Source organism: Erigeron canadensis, chromosome 1 (assembly GCF_010389155.1).
Source record: "Erigeron canadensis isolate Cc75 chromosome 1, C_canadensis_v1, whole genome shotgun sequence".
Lineage (NCBI taxonomy): Eukaryota > Viridiplantae > Streptophyta > Magnoliopsida > Asterales > Asteraceae > Erigeron > Erigeron canadensis.
In genome coordinates, this window is record NC_057761.1 from 19,959,842 (window position 1) to 19,977,883 (window position 18,042).

The 18,042-nt window shown below is 34.9% G+C and overlaps 1 protein-coding gene across 1 annotated transcript; it reads left to right on the forward strand.

The window, feature by feature from the left end:
- The first annotated feature begins 2,555 nt into the window (after positions 1-2,555).
- Positions 2,556-4,068, forward strand: LOC122585187 (lignin-forming anionic peroxidase-like). Its single transcript, XM_043757298.1, has 3 exons — positions 2,556-2,817; positions 2,907-3,101; positions 3,461-4,068. The coding sequence occupies exons 1-3, from the start codon at positions 2,596-2,598 to the stop codon at positions 4,013-4,015; spliced, it is 972 nt and encodes a 323-aa protein (XP_043613233.1). The 5' UTR covers positions 2,556-2,595; the 3' UTR covers positions 4,016-4,068.
- The last annotated feature ends 13,974 nt before the right edge of the window (positions 4,069-18,042 follow it).

The window sequence follows — 18,042 nt, forward strand, 5'->3', positions numbered from 1 at the left end:
CCATAAATATGACTCATATGATGAATTCACACGATCATTTGTTCCAGGAACAAGAGAATACAATAAAATACATTAGATTACCCGAAAACCCAAGTAGTCGATGACGAAACGTAATCAAATCAACCCTAACCCTTAAGAGCTGAATTGATTGGACAAAATCTTATCAAAGATCATAATTAACAATCATAGAATGATGTTTTACCTATAGGGATGATAAACGGATCGAAAACCTATGGAAATCACCACCGAAATCACCCGAATCCTTGAAAATCACCTAGGGTTTTGTATGTGAGAATATTTTAGAGTTTAGATCGGATCAAGGGGCATTAGAGTCATGCATAGGGCCCCTTATATACTGGAGAAACTTTCAAACTTTATATCTAGGCCCTCGCACTTCGTTATAACTCGTTCCAGTACTTAACGACTCATTTAACGCAATCGGAACACTTAACAACTCTTATATCTTATCGGGAACATTAATTTACTTTTTTAATCATTATCAACTTTAATTTCATTACTTTAAATTACTTTAACACATATCTCACGTAAATCATTTAATTCACGTAAGCACATATAATATACATAGTAACTAACGGTCGCTAACGGTAAGTTAACGGTCAACGTCAAAAAGTTTCGGGATGTTACAATAACGATGTGTACATATTATAACTTATATTGGCATACATTGTTATAATGCTTTTAAACAGTCGGGTTTTAAATAGTAGATTAACACTCCTATAAAATTAAAATATTTTTTTTTATAAAAGTTGATCACCATTTTTAACTAACATATGAAGTTGTTTTTTCTCATACATTTTTCTAAAGCTGTATTTGAGCAACCGTGAAAGTAATTTTAAAGTTTTTCGATATTTTGAAGTATATTGGTACATAAGGCTTTACATTTCAAGATTTTAAGTTATTATCAGCAATGTTTGTATTGTATCATGTGAATTAAATCCTTTTTTTTTTATATAACTATATGTATTTTTATTTAACTTATAGTTTTTTATACTTCATCTGATGAGACTTTTTAGTATACACAATAATACATTTCATTTATTTATTAATGATTAATTAGTCAATAATTATAAATTTTATTAGTTAAATTAATTAAATCAAATCTATAAGGGGGAGGGAGTGGTCATTCCATAACCAAACTTTTATCAAATTTTCACCTTATCATTCTCCATTAAAAATCCTATTCTTTATTTTTTCTCAAACTTTACCAAAATATTGACATCACGTTCACCGAATGTCACCAAACTTATAAACACTATTTCCACATCATATTTTTATGTCATTTATTTTTAATACATAAAATCAAAAACTATAAATATTAAAACATCTAAATAAATATAAATACAATCAACAATAAAATAAAATAAAAATACAAGGGCGACTAAAATGTAATTAATATAAATAAAAATATAGTTTCAAAATTTGTATAATATCAAATCATAGGGACTAAAATGTAAATGATAAAGAAAAAAAAATCTTTTAAAGAAGAAAAGATAAAGGCACCCATATAAATATTTCAAGTAGATATTATAAGTATTTCAAATAAATATATTTAAAGTCTAAAATAGTAATATAACGGAAAAGCATTTTGTGATTACTTCAAAATATTAGAAAAATGGTATATACAAATTAATATATATAACTTCCATTGCCATACATATTAAAAATGGGGGGGAAAAAAAGAAAGAACACCCATGTTTTTATTCATTAGTGGCCCCTTACAACCCCTATTTCATCCCCTGTCTCTTTGGTAAAGTTTGCCGAAATTCACACCTTCTCTCCTTCGGCGTAAAATGGGCGGTGGTGTTACTACCTGCCGACTTGGTCCATGGGTTTGCCGAATACCACTGCTTCCCGCTTACATATATAATACTTACATAGTTACATCTGCTAAATACTAAGTTGAATGTAAGTATACATCTTATGAGTCACTAACTACATTCAAATCAAACATATGAGGATGTCCTCATAAACTTTTTCAATGGGATTGCTTCACAATGGTAGCATTGATTAAGAGTGTTTTCTTGAGTTCTAAAACCATGTTTTTTTGGGGGCTTTGGACAACAATATCAAGTATAATTTTATTGACTTCAAGTGTAGATTTTACAATCTATTTATTAGATGTTTACATATATAAAGATCATCTAATTTTTATAATATATAATTATATAGTCACTTTCGTTATAACATTATGTTTATTACATGTCATTTACGATAAATTATGTTAGAAAATAAAATAAACCGGTACAATGCACGATTTCACCTAGTCTCACATATAATAAAATAATGAAAAGTGTTAGATCTGAAACTTGAATAACTCAGCTATTTATATATGTTCAATTTCTAGAATTAATAACCAAGTCTCCTAATGCATGTATTTAGTGTAAGAACTGAAAGAAGGTAATATGCATAATATAGTACTACACATTAGTTTTTGTTTTGACCCTTTCTAAAACCAATATCGTAAATTAACATTTGTGTTCCTTATAAATACTTCATAAGACCACCACAAGATAGATAACAAAATACAACACAAATAATTCATAGTGAACAACTACTCATTTGGTAACCAACTATATGGAGAAGATGAATATTATGAGCTTGTTATCTCTCTTTCTTTTGCTCATTTTTTCGATCATCCCCAAATCTTCCGCTACAGATCTGTCACCAAGTTATTATGATCGAGTGTGCCTTGACGCTCTACCGACCATCAAACGCGTTGTTGAGGACGCAATAGCCCAAGAACGTCGCATGGGTGCTTCTTTGTTACGTCTTCATTTTCATGATTGTTTTGTTAACGTAAGTACTATTTACAACTCCTAGCAACTTTACATATGATTCATTTATAACGACCAAAGTCGTTAACTATTTATATATCATGTACTCAGGGATGTGATGCTTCCATTCTATTGGATCAAACTTCAACAATCGATAGCGAGAAAAATGCAACTCCAAATGTAGACTCAGCTAGAGGTTTTGAAGTTATCGACCGAATCAAGTCTGAGGTGGACAAAGTTTGTGGTCGTCCCGTAGTATCTTGTGCTGATATCTTGACCGTTGCTGCTCGTGATTCTGTCGTTGCAGTAAGTATATACGTACAATATGATATAAACATGTTCTTAAAAACCTACTCCCTAGCTCCGTCCCACTAAATGTGTATTGTTACGAGTATATATTTTCAAACTCTTTCTTTATCGACTTTGACCTTAAAAAATCTTTTTATATATTATATAATAGTTGATGAAAATTATATAAGATAAAAAACATTTAAAACTTAATCAATGCATATAACTTTCATTAAGTTGAAGTTAATAAAAAGAAAAGAACTTAGAAAGTATAAAATAAGACACATTTAGTAGGACAAAAACAATATTTATACATAAAATCTTGAACGTATGTATGTGTTAAGTTTGTTTTAACATGTGTTATGCATGGTGTGTAGCTTGGTGGCCCATCATGGAGAGTCAAGCTAGGAAGAAGAGACTCGACCACAGCTAGCCGAACCACAGCTGAAGCCAACATCCCTGCACCGTTCATGGACTTACAAGCACTAATCTCAAACTTTAAGAACCAAGGACTCGACGAGAAAGACCTAGTTGTTCTTTCGGGTGCACACACCCTAGGGTTTGCTCAGTGTAGAACCTTTAGGGATCGCATTAAGTACGACACCAACATTGATCGAGCCTTTGCTAGCCACCTTCGAACCATATGTCCACAAGTTGGGGGCAACTCAACGCTCGCACCACTTGACCCAACACCAAGCTCATTTGATGGGAGATACTTCAACAACTTGTTAAGTAAAAAAGGGCTTTTGAAATCTGATCAAGCCTTGTTTAATGGTGATGATGGTGAAACTGATGAACTTGTTGAGAAATACAATGAGAAACAACAAGAATTCTTTGAGGATTTTGCAAAGTCTATGATTAAAATGGGTGATATAAATCCATTAACAGGAAATAGAGGTCAAGTTCGTTACAACTGCAGGAGGATTAATTAGAAGATTTCAATTTTGACCTTATGTTAAAATTTAATATTTCAATTGTAAGTTTGTTGCCCTATGCGTTTGTTAATTTCAAGTTAAATTGTTTGTTCATTCGATGCAGTGACGGCTTAAGGTTTTTTAGAGGTCTCAAACGAGATTAATTTTGGGGGCCTAGATCATTACCATATAAACTAAAGTAAACAAAAAAAAGTAGCTCGTCTTTTGTTATTAAACTACAAATAATAAAAAAACATGCAGATGTTGATGCAAAAATCAAAAAGGCGTTACTGCAATGCAAATTATATAATGATACTTAATCCAAAATTCAAACACTAAGTCTAATATACAAGATTTTGAGGCCTTGGAAATTTGGGGGCCTAAAGCGATCGCCTAGTCCCATAGTACTGTTGAGCCAGATTCGATGTATTATTGTCTTAAAAGAGAATTATGAATAATTATGTGTTTATTTTTACTAGTGTCTTATTCTCGATCTCCTAAAGATCATTTTTGTTAAAATGTCGATTATAGTCGATATCATTCCGTTATAGTCGATATAACGATATCAATGATTTGATTTCAATCACTTTAATTAGTTGTTAAAAAATATCAATTTTTATCAAGAAAAATAAGCTTTATTAAAATAAGCAAGATTCATAGTCTCACACACTCGAAAACAAACCTTATCAATCATCCAAAAAAATAAGAAAGGTACGTAACTTATCCCAGTAAAAAGACCGTATCCCCTTTTTGCTCCAAGAAATATACCCATTTAATTAGCTCACATTAGGTTTTTACACTTTGCTCTTTTCTCTTTGCCACGCACTTGTATAATGACCACAATTGTGAACTCGATCCCTCCCATTTCTTGTATTCCACATGGTCTTAGGTTACTTTTGTCATATTGATCATCAGTCAAAGGGGCGGGTTAGGCGAGAGTAGGCAACTACTATTGGTAATGCATAAAGTTTTACAAATCCCCGTCGATTCTAACAATCATTGGTTAAATAGAATCCGATAATCTTTATATATACTAAAAGACAACTGACCTAATAGCTTATTAACCAATCATAATACTCGATTTTATTAAATTGAAAATTGATGATGTCATAATTAAAATTATAAAAATTACGAATTTAAAATTTACGGATATTAATATATTTCTAAATTCTAAAGAGATGTTGATCCTTAAGACCTTAACACATACGTATCAAAATCTAATTCGAATTGCATCTTAAGCCTAAAAATCCTAGGCCCAAATTTTGCACAATTTAGTAAAATCTACGAAATACTAATTATTCAAACCTACTATGGATTATGCTTCTTATTATACATATTCATATCATTTTCTTGACTTTGTTTTCAAATTTGACTTTAACTTATATTTTTGTGTTTCCAATTATAAATTTAGGGGAACTTCTATGAACATATTCTAAACAATATATCATTATAAAACTCAAATTTTAATATATAGATCAAAGTTTTATTACTAAAAGTTGTAACTAAATTATAAATCATAATAAACTAACATTTAATATTGATAAACTGTAAGTCCGTGTATTTGACACGGGCCTAAAATCTAGTAAGAAACTATATAACGATATAACGAATTCAAAAATCAATGAATACACAGAAGGGTCTACTCTTAACTGATTAAGGGAGGTGGCCTTGTTATTAAAAAAGACTAATTCAAAGTAATATGGCAAAATGCTAAGAAACTACAGTCCAATTGGCATTATATCTGGTAGACACAAAAGTAAAAAGGGAAATGATTTTCATACCACATATATTGATAAATCTATCACACAGTACAACTTTCAAAACACACAATACAAACCATTAAATCATACGTGTGGTAGTTTTGTTAATATATGTGATACAAATATCATTATCCAAAACTAAAGGATGCCAAGTCAATTATTGTACTACTATTGCACAGCAGTAATACATAAAACATGAAGGAAAGTGATATTAGTATCACTTATTTTAATAGATTTACCACAACTGTGCAATACTGGTTTGTACTGTCAGCTATAAAACTTATACGTTATAGTACATCCATCAAAAATCATGATACGAATATCATTTCCCAAACATGAAAGGAACGAATAGACTAAACAGCTATGATTATTATTCTTTTATTTTTGTTTTACAAATAAAGACATAAATGGGTACTGCAATTCCTTACACTTCCTGTCCCATGCTTCTTTTCCATTTGTCCAAATGATACCCAGAAATTTTATTCTTTACTTTTATATATATATATATATATATATATATTTTAAAGGTGAATTTCGTTTGAAACTTCGTGTCGCGATTCGACAACGGGAGGTCTAGCATACACGTTGTCTTAAACAGGTCTGCGCTATAGAGCTTCCTCGAACTAGAAATGCCTATTTCAGATACCCGATGGGGGTAAAACCTATACTAATACGTCCAAAGACACGACAATTAATAGGGATAAACCACTAGGCTCAGGCATGAATTTGGGTGTTTAGTTATTAAAAACTTTTAAGCAGCATGGTTGGATCAGTGGTAAACACCCTTGCCTCTGGAGACAGAGGTCATGGGTTCGATCCTCATCCCATGTAAAGGTTGGAGGGTCTTTTCTACCATTTAGATAGAAACTGGAAGCAGCCTCTCTACTTAGGTAGAGGTAAGGTCTGCCTACATCTTAACCTACCTCAAACACCGTCGAGGTATTGGGGCTCAAAACCCGCAGAAGGCGGCATTAAGCAATTACTTTTTAGTTATTAAAAACTTTTGAAAATTTTCTATTTTCATTTCAAGAAAATGAGAAAAGTTTTTTATTTTAAAAAACCACAATAAATTTTGAAAATACTGCAAGTTTGCTAAAAAAAATAGATATCAAAATGAGTTTTCAGGGCAGAGTTAGAAGTTGAAAAACAGAATTTTCCATGTTCAGTAAAAAAACTCAAATTTGAACACGTTTGATTTTATATGATTCCCTATAAACTTTCCTGGCAAACACTTTTGAGCATTTTATGACTAAATCACAATGTAGGCCCAAACTTATATTGTTACAAGAGCATAAATAAAGATTCTGAACCACATCAAGTTCACGTACAACACATTCAGAGATCCAAAACCAACAAGACATATGCATACAACTCAAAGACTTCTATACAATTGTTTTATAGAATGTGGAAGAATGTAAAATAGAAGTACAAGGGTCAAACAGTAAGTTATTATAAGTTAAGGGACTGAAGCTGTTAGTTTAGAAAGATAAGTAGTTAGGAGACGGTTACCAGTTTAGTCTTACTATATACTAGTTTTTATGCCCGGGCGTTGCCCCGGGAAAAATAATGACACGTAAAATTTACAACTCATGGTAAAAAGTGACTATACAAAAGTATCTTCAAACTCAAATTAGAAAAAAAGATAACTAAACATGTAAAAATTATAAAAATCACATATAAGAATATATAAGAATAACAACAACTATATTCATCCATATAATGCATGACATTCTTACGACAATGATGATGATATATAAGTTTTGGGATGAGAAAGAAAAAAAACAAACAAACAAACAAAAAATACTAATTTACATATATTAAAAGAAGATGTAAAGGAGAATAAAACCAAATGTTAACGAAAAGTAAGTGTGAGAATCGTAATGTTATAAAGTTCGAAAGTTAGTAAGAAAGCCAAACAAACGAATAAACAATTTTCAGGAGTAAAACTGTAAATATGTGATATTTGTGTGGCAAAAACATGAGAACATAAAGTTTGTTACTAATAAAATGGAAAAAAAAAAAGTTGAGGGAGGTTAAGTGTTAAAAGATAAGAATTATAAGGGTAAATTAGAAAAAGAATGGAAAGATGTGTATGATATGATGTATTAGGTAGTTGTATTTTATGCAAATTAACTTGTAAAATTCAAGTTAGTTTTTAGTATATAGGTAAATACTAGATTTTAGACCTGTGTCCAACACTGGACACGAGTTTTACGATATTATCAATATTAGATCTTCATACTTTTAAGTCATAAAAGCTTATAATTTTGAAGAAATACGGTTCTAAGTGTTATATTTGTAGTACAATAATCATATGTTTGTCACTGTAATGATTAGCCTAGATATATTGTTTGTCGTAGTCATTCCACAAGCCAAATGCTATATATAATAATTTCTCCATTATAGAATAGTTTGAAACTAGTTATACTCATAATGTGATATTATTATGAAAGATAATTAAGAATTAAAATATAAACATATTTGTGATCTTGTACTTGACATTCAAGTGTATGTATTTAATAATGATGCGCGTCCATAATATGCATAGGTTTATTTTCAATCACTTGTTCTATGATAATATAATAACAATTAGGATTGTTTTTATATTTTTTATAACAATTAGAACTCTTGATTTGAATGACAACTGTAACATTAAACATTAATATGTAAAACTAATATATCAAAAGGAGAAAATTATGTACCTTTTTTTTATTGAGAGATAAAATGAATCTTGAATGTAGTTTATATTGATTTGGATTTAGGATTCAAGTAACCCTTTGTAGTAAATCGTGTTTGAGATAAGTATCTACAGTTCACATTGTATTTATATCAAATATTAAACTAAATATTAATAATTATAATTATAAAAATCTAATATAATATTTGTTAATAAGTCGTTAGGTTTTGAAATAATTTTTTGTAGAAAATATTTCATATGTTAAAATTTTTTTTAATTTAATTAAATGATTATAAATTTTAAAAAATTCTCTTAAGTTGATGGCTAAAAATAAATATAAATTAAGTATTCAGGGCCAAAAAGTGTAAATTATTGATGGAAAATAAAAAAGTGTAAATTAATGAGACTTTTTTTACAAATTAATATAAATACTAATATAATAATATATTTGGATAATGATTATTAGGATTTTTAATTTGTAGTTTATCTAAATGATGACATCATCAAAAACCAATTTGATGAAATTGAGCGATGTGATTGGTTAATAAGTCATTAGTTCAACTGTCTTATAGTATATATTAAGATTAAGATGTGTATTTTGTACATAATTCACTTTTCTACACGAAATATCATAATATCCCAAATTATTCTCTCTCAACTTCAATTATAATAGTTGCGAGTTACCGTATAATCTTATTTATGAAAAAAAAATTGATATACAAGGTTATATACGTGGGAGACAACAAAACCGTTGTGAGGATGATAGACCAGAGCGAATTGAATATACCAATTGCCATCACCATTCACCCTCCTTGATCATCATCACATCTAACTCCCCCATATATTGCAATTACGAACATGGAATGGAGATAACTGTTTGTACACCAAATCGCGCTAGGGTTAGAAAAGGGGGTTTGAGGGGTTTTGGACTATTCGTTGGCGATTCCCATATGGTAGAGTGTAAGCCTCTTTACGCCAATTGAATAGGGTTCGAGGTGTAGCCGATTAAGATCGGGTTATATATATGAATGACCAACCGCGTTTATGAACATCATCTTATGCTATTGATGTCTACGATCAGAAGTATGTGTATTTGTTGAGTGATCGGTTGTATATATCTTTATCAAGGTTTTGGGTCTCCTTATATAGGATATGTGTGATTAAGAGAAAGGAGAGTCAATGAGGAAACTTCCTCCTCATTGAGTCTATCCGTTAATTATGGATCGGATTACCTTTCTTTATCGACTGTAACCGATTTGTCCTTATTTTAGGGAAGAAGAGATTTAGGTGATCTCTTCCTTGTTTGGGTATTATTTCCAGCTGGGCGCCTTTCCCACGCAGGTTCCTTCGTGACGCTGCGGGTTAGCACTTGTCCGTTTGGCAGGCCTTTTGTAGCGTAATATGGATACGCCATCAAGCCCCCCAGTCCAAGGGGATGATTTTTGCCAAATAAACATTCCCTTGGACTATATTTGAAATATACTGCATCATGAAATGACATGTTGCAGTTAATGGGAACCAAAAAGTCGCTGCACGTATCTCGAGGTGTGTAATCGACGGTTGGGACTTTTTCTCTTCTGTGCCAAAATATTTGGCTGTGCAGAAATATTTATTGCTTCGATTGAACTTCCGCCTTTAGTCTATTCGCTATTCCCTCCCTATAGGTCAATGTTTCTACTTTTTCTTTCATATACCTCCATCTTGTTTTATTTTCTTCAAAAATCTCTATCTTCGTTTTTCTCTCAAGACTTAAGAGCCATGTCAAAGAGAAAGATTACCGACATCGATGATGACTCTGTCTTGGATAAAGGGAAGGGTCCTGCTGCTTTTCCTCCCATCTCCTTTCCTGGTGATTCTTCTCGAAAATTCATGAAGGAGGAACTCTTATCTGATAACATGAGTGAACGAAAGAATCTCTTGGTCCGTGGTATGTGTCAAGAATATGAGTATTCTCAGGATATGTTGAAGGAGTCCCAGCTTGTCATTACTAGTTTATTTGACCAGGTTGCCTACTTGGAGAAGCGCTTATCTGAGCAAGATGTGGAGATGAAGGTGTTGCGTGCAGGTTTGAAGAGGCGTCATGATGAGCTTTTGGAAAAGGATCTGGACAATGTTGAACTTCGCCGGGAGGTAAAAGTGTTTGTGAAAGAAGTAATTCCTCATATTTGTAAAACTCTTGCTTTAGGGCCGGAGGCTATTGCTTTGGTTGATGCCATCGTGAATGCTTCAAAGAAGAAGGGGATGGCTTTTGCTCAGCATTCCGACCAGTCTCCTGAATATCTCCAGGCTAAACAGGTGTTTGACCAAGCTATCTCAAAACTGGCAAATTACCAGAGTAACTATGTTCATGATCTCACCCATCTGCACAATACTGGGGCGCACAATTTCCTAGTTGTGAAACCTCGGTTTGATTAACTATATATGTTATGAAATAAATATTTTAAGACTTATTTTGGTATGTACCTTTTAATCTGTTTTGATTTCAAACTATGGTACTTATATGTATATTTGACAGATGCTTTAATTTCTTGTTTTGCTCATAACATATGATATGTTTTTATATGACCATATTCTATGTTTTTAGAAATATCATTGTATAGCAGATTTTGCTATTTTTGGCTTGAGAACCATTTTTTAGAAGTAGTTAAAACTTGCTTCTCTTACGTAATTACGTGTATAAGGTTAGCTTGTTCAGGTGTCCCTGTTAGCTTGTTCCCTTTTTACGAGGGTAGCGACCCCCCCAAGGCGAATATCACCTTGACGCTTTCGCCCCAGCCGTACGGGACTTTCTGCGGTTTTTCATTTTTTTATATATATGGCCATTTTATATATATTTTGTTTACACTTTCCCGTAGGATTTTTTGCTTAAATGAGGCACTTGGTCCAATGGATGTATGATCAGAATTGCTTACAGGCATTTTTATTTAGTACTACATATATTTTTTTTAAAAAGGAAGGGAATTCTAATAGTAGAATTTACGCAAATTTGAGCCATTCCATGTTCTGTCAACCGGAGCTCCTTCGGGCGTTTCCAGCTCGTATGCTCCTTTTCCAAATGCTCTCCTTACCCTATATGGACCCTCCCAAGTAGGTCCCATTTTGCCAGTGTATTCTTTTTCACCCGTGCTATTCAACCGCAGCACGTAGTCACCGACTTTGAATGTTGTTGGGTTTATCCTTTTGTTGTAATACCCTTCAATCTTCTTTTTAAACGCAGCTTCTTTGATGGCGGTGATTTCTCGTCGTTCTTCCAGCAAGTCCAGATCTATCCTTAGTTCATCTTCGTTCCCTTCAATGTTTATCATCCTGTGGGTAGAGACTTGGAATTCTGTTGGGACGACAGCCTCCGTTCCGAATGCTAGACTGAAAGGGGTTTCTTCGTTGCTTCGCTTTGGCGTTGTCCTGTTGGCCCATAGGACTAATGGTAGTTCGTTTATCCATCCCTTGTGGTTTCGCCCTAAGCGTTTCTCCATTCCCTTGATTATTTCTCTGTTGGTTACCTCCACCTGCCCGTTCCCTTGGGGGTGGTAAACGGATGTGAAGGATTGTTGAATTTGCAATTGCTTGCAGAATTCTGGGAAAACGCCTTTGGCAAATTGTGGGCCATTATCCGAGACGATTGTGTGAGGTATTCCAAACCTGCATATGATGTGCTCCCATACAAACTTCTTCATTTGATCTCCGTTTGTCATGGCCAGCGGCTTTGCCTCCACCCCACTTGGTGAAGTAATCGATGGCGACAACCAGGAATTTTTTCTTGTTTTGGGCTTCGGGAAGTGGTCCCACAATGTCGATACCCCATTGTATGAAGGGCCATGCTGACGTTACGGAGGTCATATCATTCTTAGGTTGTCTCGGGACATTAGCACGTATCTTGCATGACTCGCAGTTTTTCAGTAATGCTGTGGAGTCCTGATGCATTGTCGGCCAAAAATATCCTAGCCTCATAGCCTTCGTTGCGACGGATCTTGCTCCCGCATGTGCTCCGCATATTCCTTCATGTATCTCTCGGATGATCATTTCTGCTTGGTTTGGACCTACGCATCGGAGCCATGGCGTGACGAAGCCTTTCTTGTGCAACTTTTTATCTTGGATTTTATATTGCGGGGCTTTTACTCTTATCTTTCGGGCTACATCCTTGTCTGCGGGGAGTATCCCGCTTACTAGATACTCGTAAATGGGGGTCATCCAATTTTTGCCCTCTTCCTCCACAAGGTCAGAGACTTGTTTTTCTTCGATCGATCTTTCCTTGAGGACTTCTACCAGTACTTGTTTCCCTAGGTGTCCGAATGTGAGTGAAGCTAGCTTGTTTAAGGCGTCTGCTTTTTTGTTTTGGTTCCTTCGAATGTGCTCTATTTTGAAGTGACTGAAACATTCCATCAGCTCTCGCACCTTTTGTAGGTATAGTTTTGTAGTATTCTGCTTGGCTTCGTAGTCCCCTTTTACTTGATTTGCGACCAATTGGGAATCGACATATACCTGTAGGTTGCGGATCTTCATATCTCTGGCAATCCGAAGCCCTGCTAGCAATGCTTCGTACTCGGCTTCGTTATTTGTTACTTCAAACTCGAATCTCAGAGCATAGGTAAATTCTTTGCCTTCGGGACTGATTAGCATCAGAACGGCTCCACAACCATCGGAGCTTGCGGCTCCGTCAGTGTACAACTTCCATACATTATTTTCGACGTTCCCCAACACCTCAAGTGACGCAGAGTGTGTCATCGAGTTTTCGCCTTCGTGGACTTCGCTGATGAAGTTAGCCAATACTTGCCCCTTAATTGCATTTCTGGCCCTGAACTCAATGTCGTGCTCCCCCAATTCGATGGCCCACTTGGCCACCCGTCCCGACTTTTCTGGCTTAAGCAATATCTGCCTTATTGGCTTATCAGATAATACAACGATGGGATGCGCTTGAAAGTACCTTCGCAACCTACGTGTCGCGTGGACAAGGGCCAAGGTCAGCTTTTCTAACTCGGGATAGTTGGTTTCTGCGCCTTGCAAGACTCTGCTCACGAAGTAAATGGGTATCTGTTGTTTTTCCCTTTCTGCTAAAAGCACAGCGCTAACGCATTCAAGTGAGGCGGCCAGACACACGTAGAGTATTTCTTTTGACTTTGGGGCTGTTAGCGTTGGCAGGTCTGCAATATATTTTCTCATCTGTTCCAAAGCTCTCCCCGCCTCCTCTGTCCATGCGAAATCCTTATTCTTGAGACATCCTTTCAATACTTTGAAAAAGGGTAATTGCTTGTCAGCTCCGCGTGAGAGGAAGCGGCTAAGGGCGACAAACTTGCCGTTCAGGCTTTGGGCTTCTTTGATTGTCCTTGGTGCTGAAATTTGCTTTAACTTATTTATCTTGGAAGGATTTGCGTGGATGCCTTTGTTGCTTACATAGTATCCTAAAAACTTGCCCTCCTCCACACCAAACGAACACTTTTTGGGATTGAGTTTCATGTTGATTTTCCTGAGGTTCCCGAAGGTTTCCAGGATATCTTTAATGAGTCCTTCTTCATCCCTGCTTTTGATAACCATGTCGTCGACGTATGCTTCTAGATTCCTACCTATCTGTGTAGCGAAGGCCTTGTCGACTAACCTTTGGTACGTAGCTCCTGTGTTCTTAAGGCCGAAGGGCATCTTTCGATAACAATAGGTTCCCTTATTGGTGTAGAAGGCTGTCTTGTCTTCATCTTCTTCCGCCATCTGTATCTGGTGGTACCCTTTGTATGCATCCAAAAAACACTTTAGCTTATGCTCTGCTAACGATTCTACTTTCCAGTCGATTTCCGGGAGGGGGTAACAGTCTTTTGGACATGCCTTATTGATATTTGTAAAGTCAACACACATCCTCCACCCTCCGTCTCCTTTCTTGACCATTACCGAGTTGGCGATCCAAATAGGGTAGACGGACTCCCTTATTATCCCAACTTTAAGTAGTTCGTCTACCTCCTTCCTAGCAGCCTCATCTCTATCGGCGGAAAGGTTGCGTTTCTTCTGGTGAATAGGCTCTATATGCTTGTGTTCCTTCAGACGATGCTCTGTGACGAAGGGCTTTCCTTCCAATGTTAGGGTCCTTGGAACCCCCGTCATATCTGAATAGTCCCATGCGAAGACATCTACATTGGCCTGTAACAGTTTTTTAAGTTTGTGCTTGCACCATTCTGAAAGTTGAGCACCTATGGAGATCGTTTGTTCGGGAAAGCTTGGATTAATTACCAACTTTGTTGCGCCCTCTTCTTCTTGCGTTTCCATGGAGGTAGGGGGACGTCGTCATCCACCCTTTTCACATCATTGATTTGTTTTATTGGTTCGTAAGAGGATTGGATCGATCCTATCCCTGTTTCAGATTGAAGTTTAATGACCCTATGGATGACAGAAGGGACCATTTTCATCCTTTGCATCACAGGTCTTCCTAAAATTATATTGTAGGGGGATGGAGATCGTACTATCGAGAGATCCAACGTCTCCGTTCGTTCGTGTATCCCATCTGTGATGCCCGGGGATCCGTCCTTCGGGCTCGTATGGATTCTGGCATTTTGAGGAAGTAGTGTTCGAAGATAACGTCACAGTCACTTCCACCGTCCAGATATACCCTCCGGACGTCAACGTTGAATACGGTGACTTGAATGATGAGCGGATCGCTTGAAGGTTCGCTTTCTCCAAATAATGGGAAATAAAAACCTCCTGGTGTCGTTTTGGCCACAGTCAAATTGCTGTTTCTTGCTTGTTGAATGGCCAGAGTTGACCTCCTTCCTCTCGTCATCCTGTTTTTTTTCTTTACCATTTTTTACGGCGTAAGATGCACAGAACGGTATATTTATGGGTTTTTTTAGTTCAATAGAGCGGTCCCACGGATGGCGCCAATGTTTGTACACTAAATCGCGCTAGGGTTAGAAAAGGGGGTTTGAGGGGTTTTGGACTATTCGTTGGTGATTCCCATATGGTAAAGTGTAAGCCTCTTTACGCCAATTGAATAGGGTTCGAGGTGTAGCCGATTAAGATCGGGTTATATATATGAATGACCAACCGCGTTTATGAACATCATCTTATGCCATTGATGTTTACGGTCAGAAGTATGTGTATTTGTTGAGTGATCGGTTGTATATATCTTTGTCAAGGTTTTGGGTCTCCTTATATAGGAGATGTGTGATTAAGAGAAAGGAGAGTCAATGAGGAAACTTCCTCCTCATTGAGTCTATCCGTTAATTATGGATCGGATTACCTTTCTTTATCGACTGTAACCGATTTGTCCTTATTTTAGGGAAGAAGAGATTTATGTGATCTCTTCCTTGTTTGGGTATTATTTCCAGCTGGACGCCTTTCCCACGCAGGTTCCTTCGTGACGCTGCGGGTTAGCACTTGTCCGTTTGGCAGGCCTTTCGTAGCGTAATATGGATACGTCATCAATAACAGATCACCTTGCAACATGTTGTGTTGTCATCACCTTTTATGTTACAATAGTTAAACGGTTCTAAAGAGGTTGAATATAGTTGTGTGGCGAAGGAGGTTGGGTCGGCTGGGCCAAATTCACACATGTTTCTTTGCCTCTGCTTCCATCTTTAATCGCTTAAATCTATTAAAACTGAGATGGCCCCAATTTCTAAAGGGATCAAGTTTTGTTCCCGAGAAAGATAATTTAATACCCATTTCGTTTGTATCTACCTTCTTATTTTACATTCACAAACGGAATGACAAATTTAACATTTTACTACTACTCATACATGTAACTCTTCAATAAATTGATTTGCAAAAGTAGGGAAAATAATGTAATGTTATTACTACGTTATGCAATAATAATTAAATATCTTATAAGACATTTTGTTTTTCTTACGCCATCTCTTTGTCAATTATTCATATCTAGGGTATGTTTAGCAAAATTAGTTGGGGCTGAAACTAGAGGCTGAGGCTGAAGTTAAGAGCTGGAGCTAAAGACTGAAGCTGTAATACTAAAGCTTCTAATTTGTATAAAACTGTTTGGCAAATAAATTGTAAGATGTTGCAAACAATATAAAATTACATTAATGGGCATAGAGTTTTTTTTATAAGAGAAAATAGAATATAAACAAAACTAATACATCATATCAAATATAAAAAAAAAATATTTCTATAAATTGTCACCTACTATATCAAAAAAAGAACCTACAAAATTAACAATGAGCATAAATTCAACAACATAGATACAAAATTTAACTATGTGGTTTGAATTGTAAATTCGGTGATTATTACATTCTGGCATTAATAATATTGTTTTTTGATATCAATTATAGGTGTTGGCATCTCGTGAAAGCCTTGAGGTGTTTATGTTTAATACCATGACGTGATAATACACGTAAATAAAGCCTACAACTTAGAGAATGTCATTGAACTAGACGAAAAATCTTATTAGTGCCTATGTTTATTTGAAACTATTTTAGTCAAAACAAGTTAGTGAATATAAAAAAAAACAATTAATTAGCTAAGAACAAAATAATGATTCATTGATGAACATAGAAAATTACTTACTGTGACGAAGAGTAGATGAATATGAGAGACCAAAAAATCAGTCATCAAGAGAGATCGATTAGATTTGTACGTGAATGTTATTTGTATTTGGGTAGATGAGTAATTTTATTAATTAGGGTCTAGAGCTTTTTTTTTTTAACGTTCATTGAAGAAGCTTTTGTTTAAAAGCCCATTGGACCTTTTTTTTTTAAGAAAAGCCTTAAGCTCCTTAATCCAAACAGACCCAGCAAATCTTATTTTTAAAAGCCTCAAGCCCCAACTCCTAAAAAGCCCCATCCAAACACACACATGGTACGGATTGAATATTACAACTTGGGGCCTATATTAAGTTGTTTTAACCGGATCCACGTGCTAAAACCATTCACCCAATACCTAATAGAAGAAAAACCCCTTAATAGTTAGCCCAAAAACACAATAATGTATTAGAAGAAATCCTTGTCTTTTAAATATAAAACATGAACCTGAATCACCTTAAATTCAACAAGTCCTTCCTTACCGGGTAGTCTGCCTATTAACTTAATGATTAGTTAGTCATGTATCATAATAATTATAACTCTCCTTGAAAAATTTAGAGAAATTTCTATTGATCGAATCAAATGGAACAAAGTTCTACGTAATAAAATGAATATGGATAATAAAATTACTTGCTAAGAGAATGATATATTGCTTGTTCTAAAATATTTTTTGACTGCTTTATAAAATAATTAAGTCAATAAAGTCCAATTAATGAACCTCGAATATAACTTTTTTCAGAAGCTGCGTGTATATAAATAATAGAGTAAATTACACGTTTCGTCTTTGAAGTTGATACGTTTTTCACTTTTGATCCCTAAACTGTAAAAATTACAATTTTGACCATAAAGTTGGCCAATTTTTTCAATAATCGTCCTTTGGCCTTACAGCGTTAAAAAATGGCCGTTAACGTACGCATGTGCTAGACACGGGAGGGCAATAATGTCATTTCACCTTACACCGAGGGATGAAAAGTGAAAATAGAGCTACCTGAGGGACGAAAAGTGAAAAAATAGCTACTTGAGGGACGAAAAATGAAAATCATACAAATAAATTTATTCTTCTATTCTTTCTTTTCCGATCATCTTTTCGATCATCTT

What these genes read in the sequence shown, in the direction of transcription:
- LOC122585187 (XM_043757298.1), top strand. Translation starts at nt 2,596, where the DNA reads ATGGAGAAGATGAATATTATGAGCTTGTTATCTCTCTTTCTTTTGCTC. An exon ending in TTCATGATTGTTTTGTTAAC is followed by an intron (nt 2,818 to 2,906) that starts GTAAGTACTATT and finishes TCATGTACTCAG; the next exon opens with GGATGTGATGCTTCCATTCT. An exon ending in CTCGTGATTCTGTCGTTGCA is followed by an intron (nt 3,102 to 3,460) that starts GTAAGTATATAC and finishes CATGGTGTGTAG; the next exon opens with CTTGGTGGCCCATCATGGAG.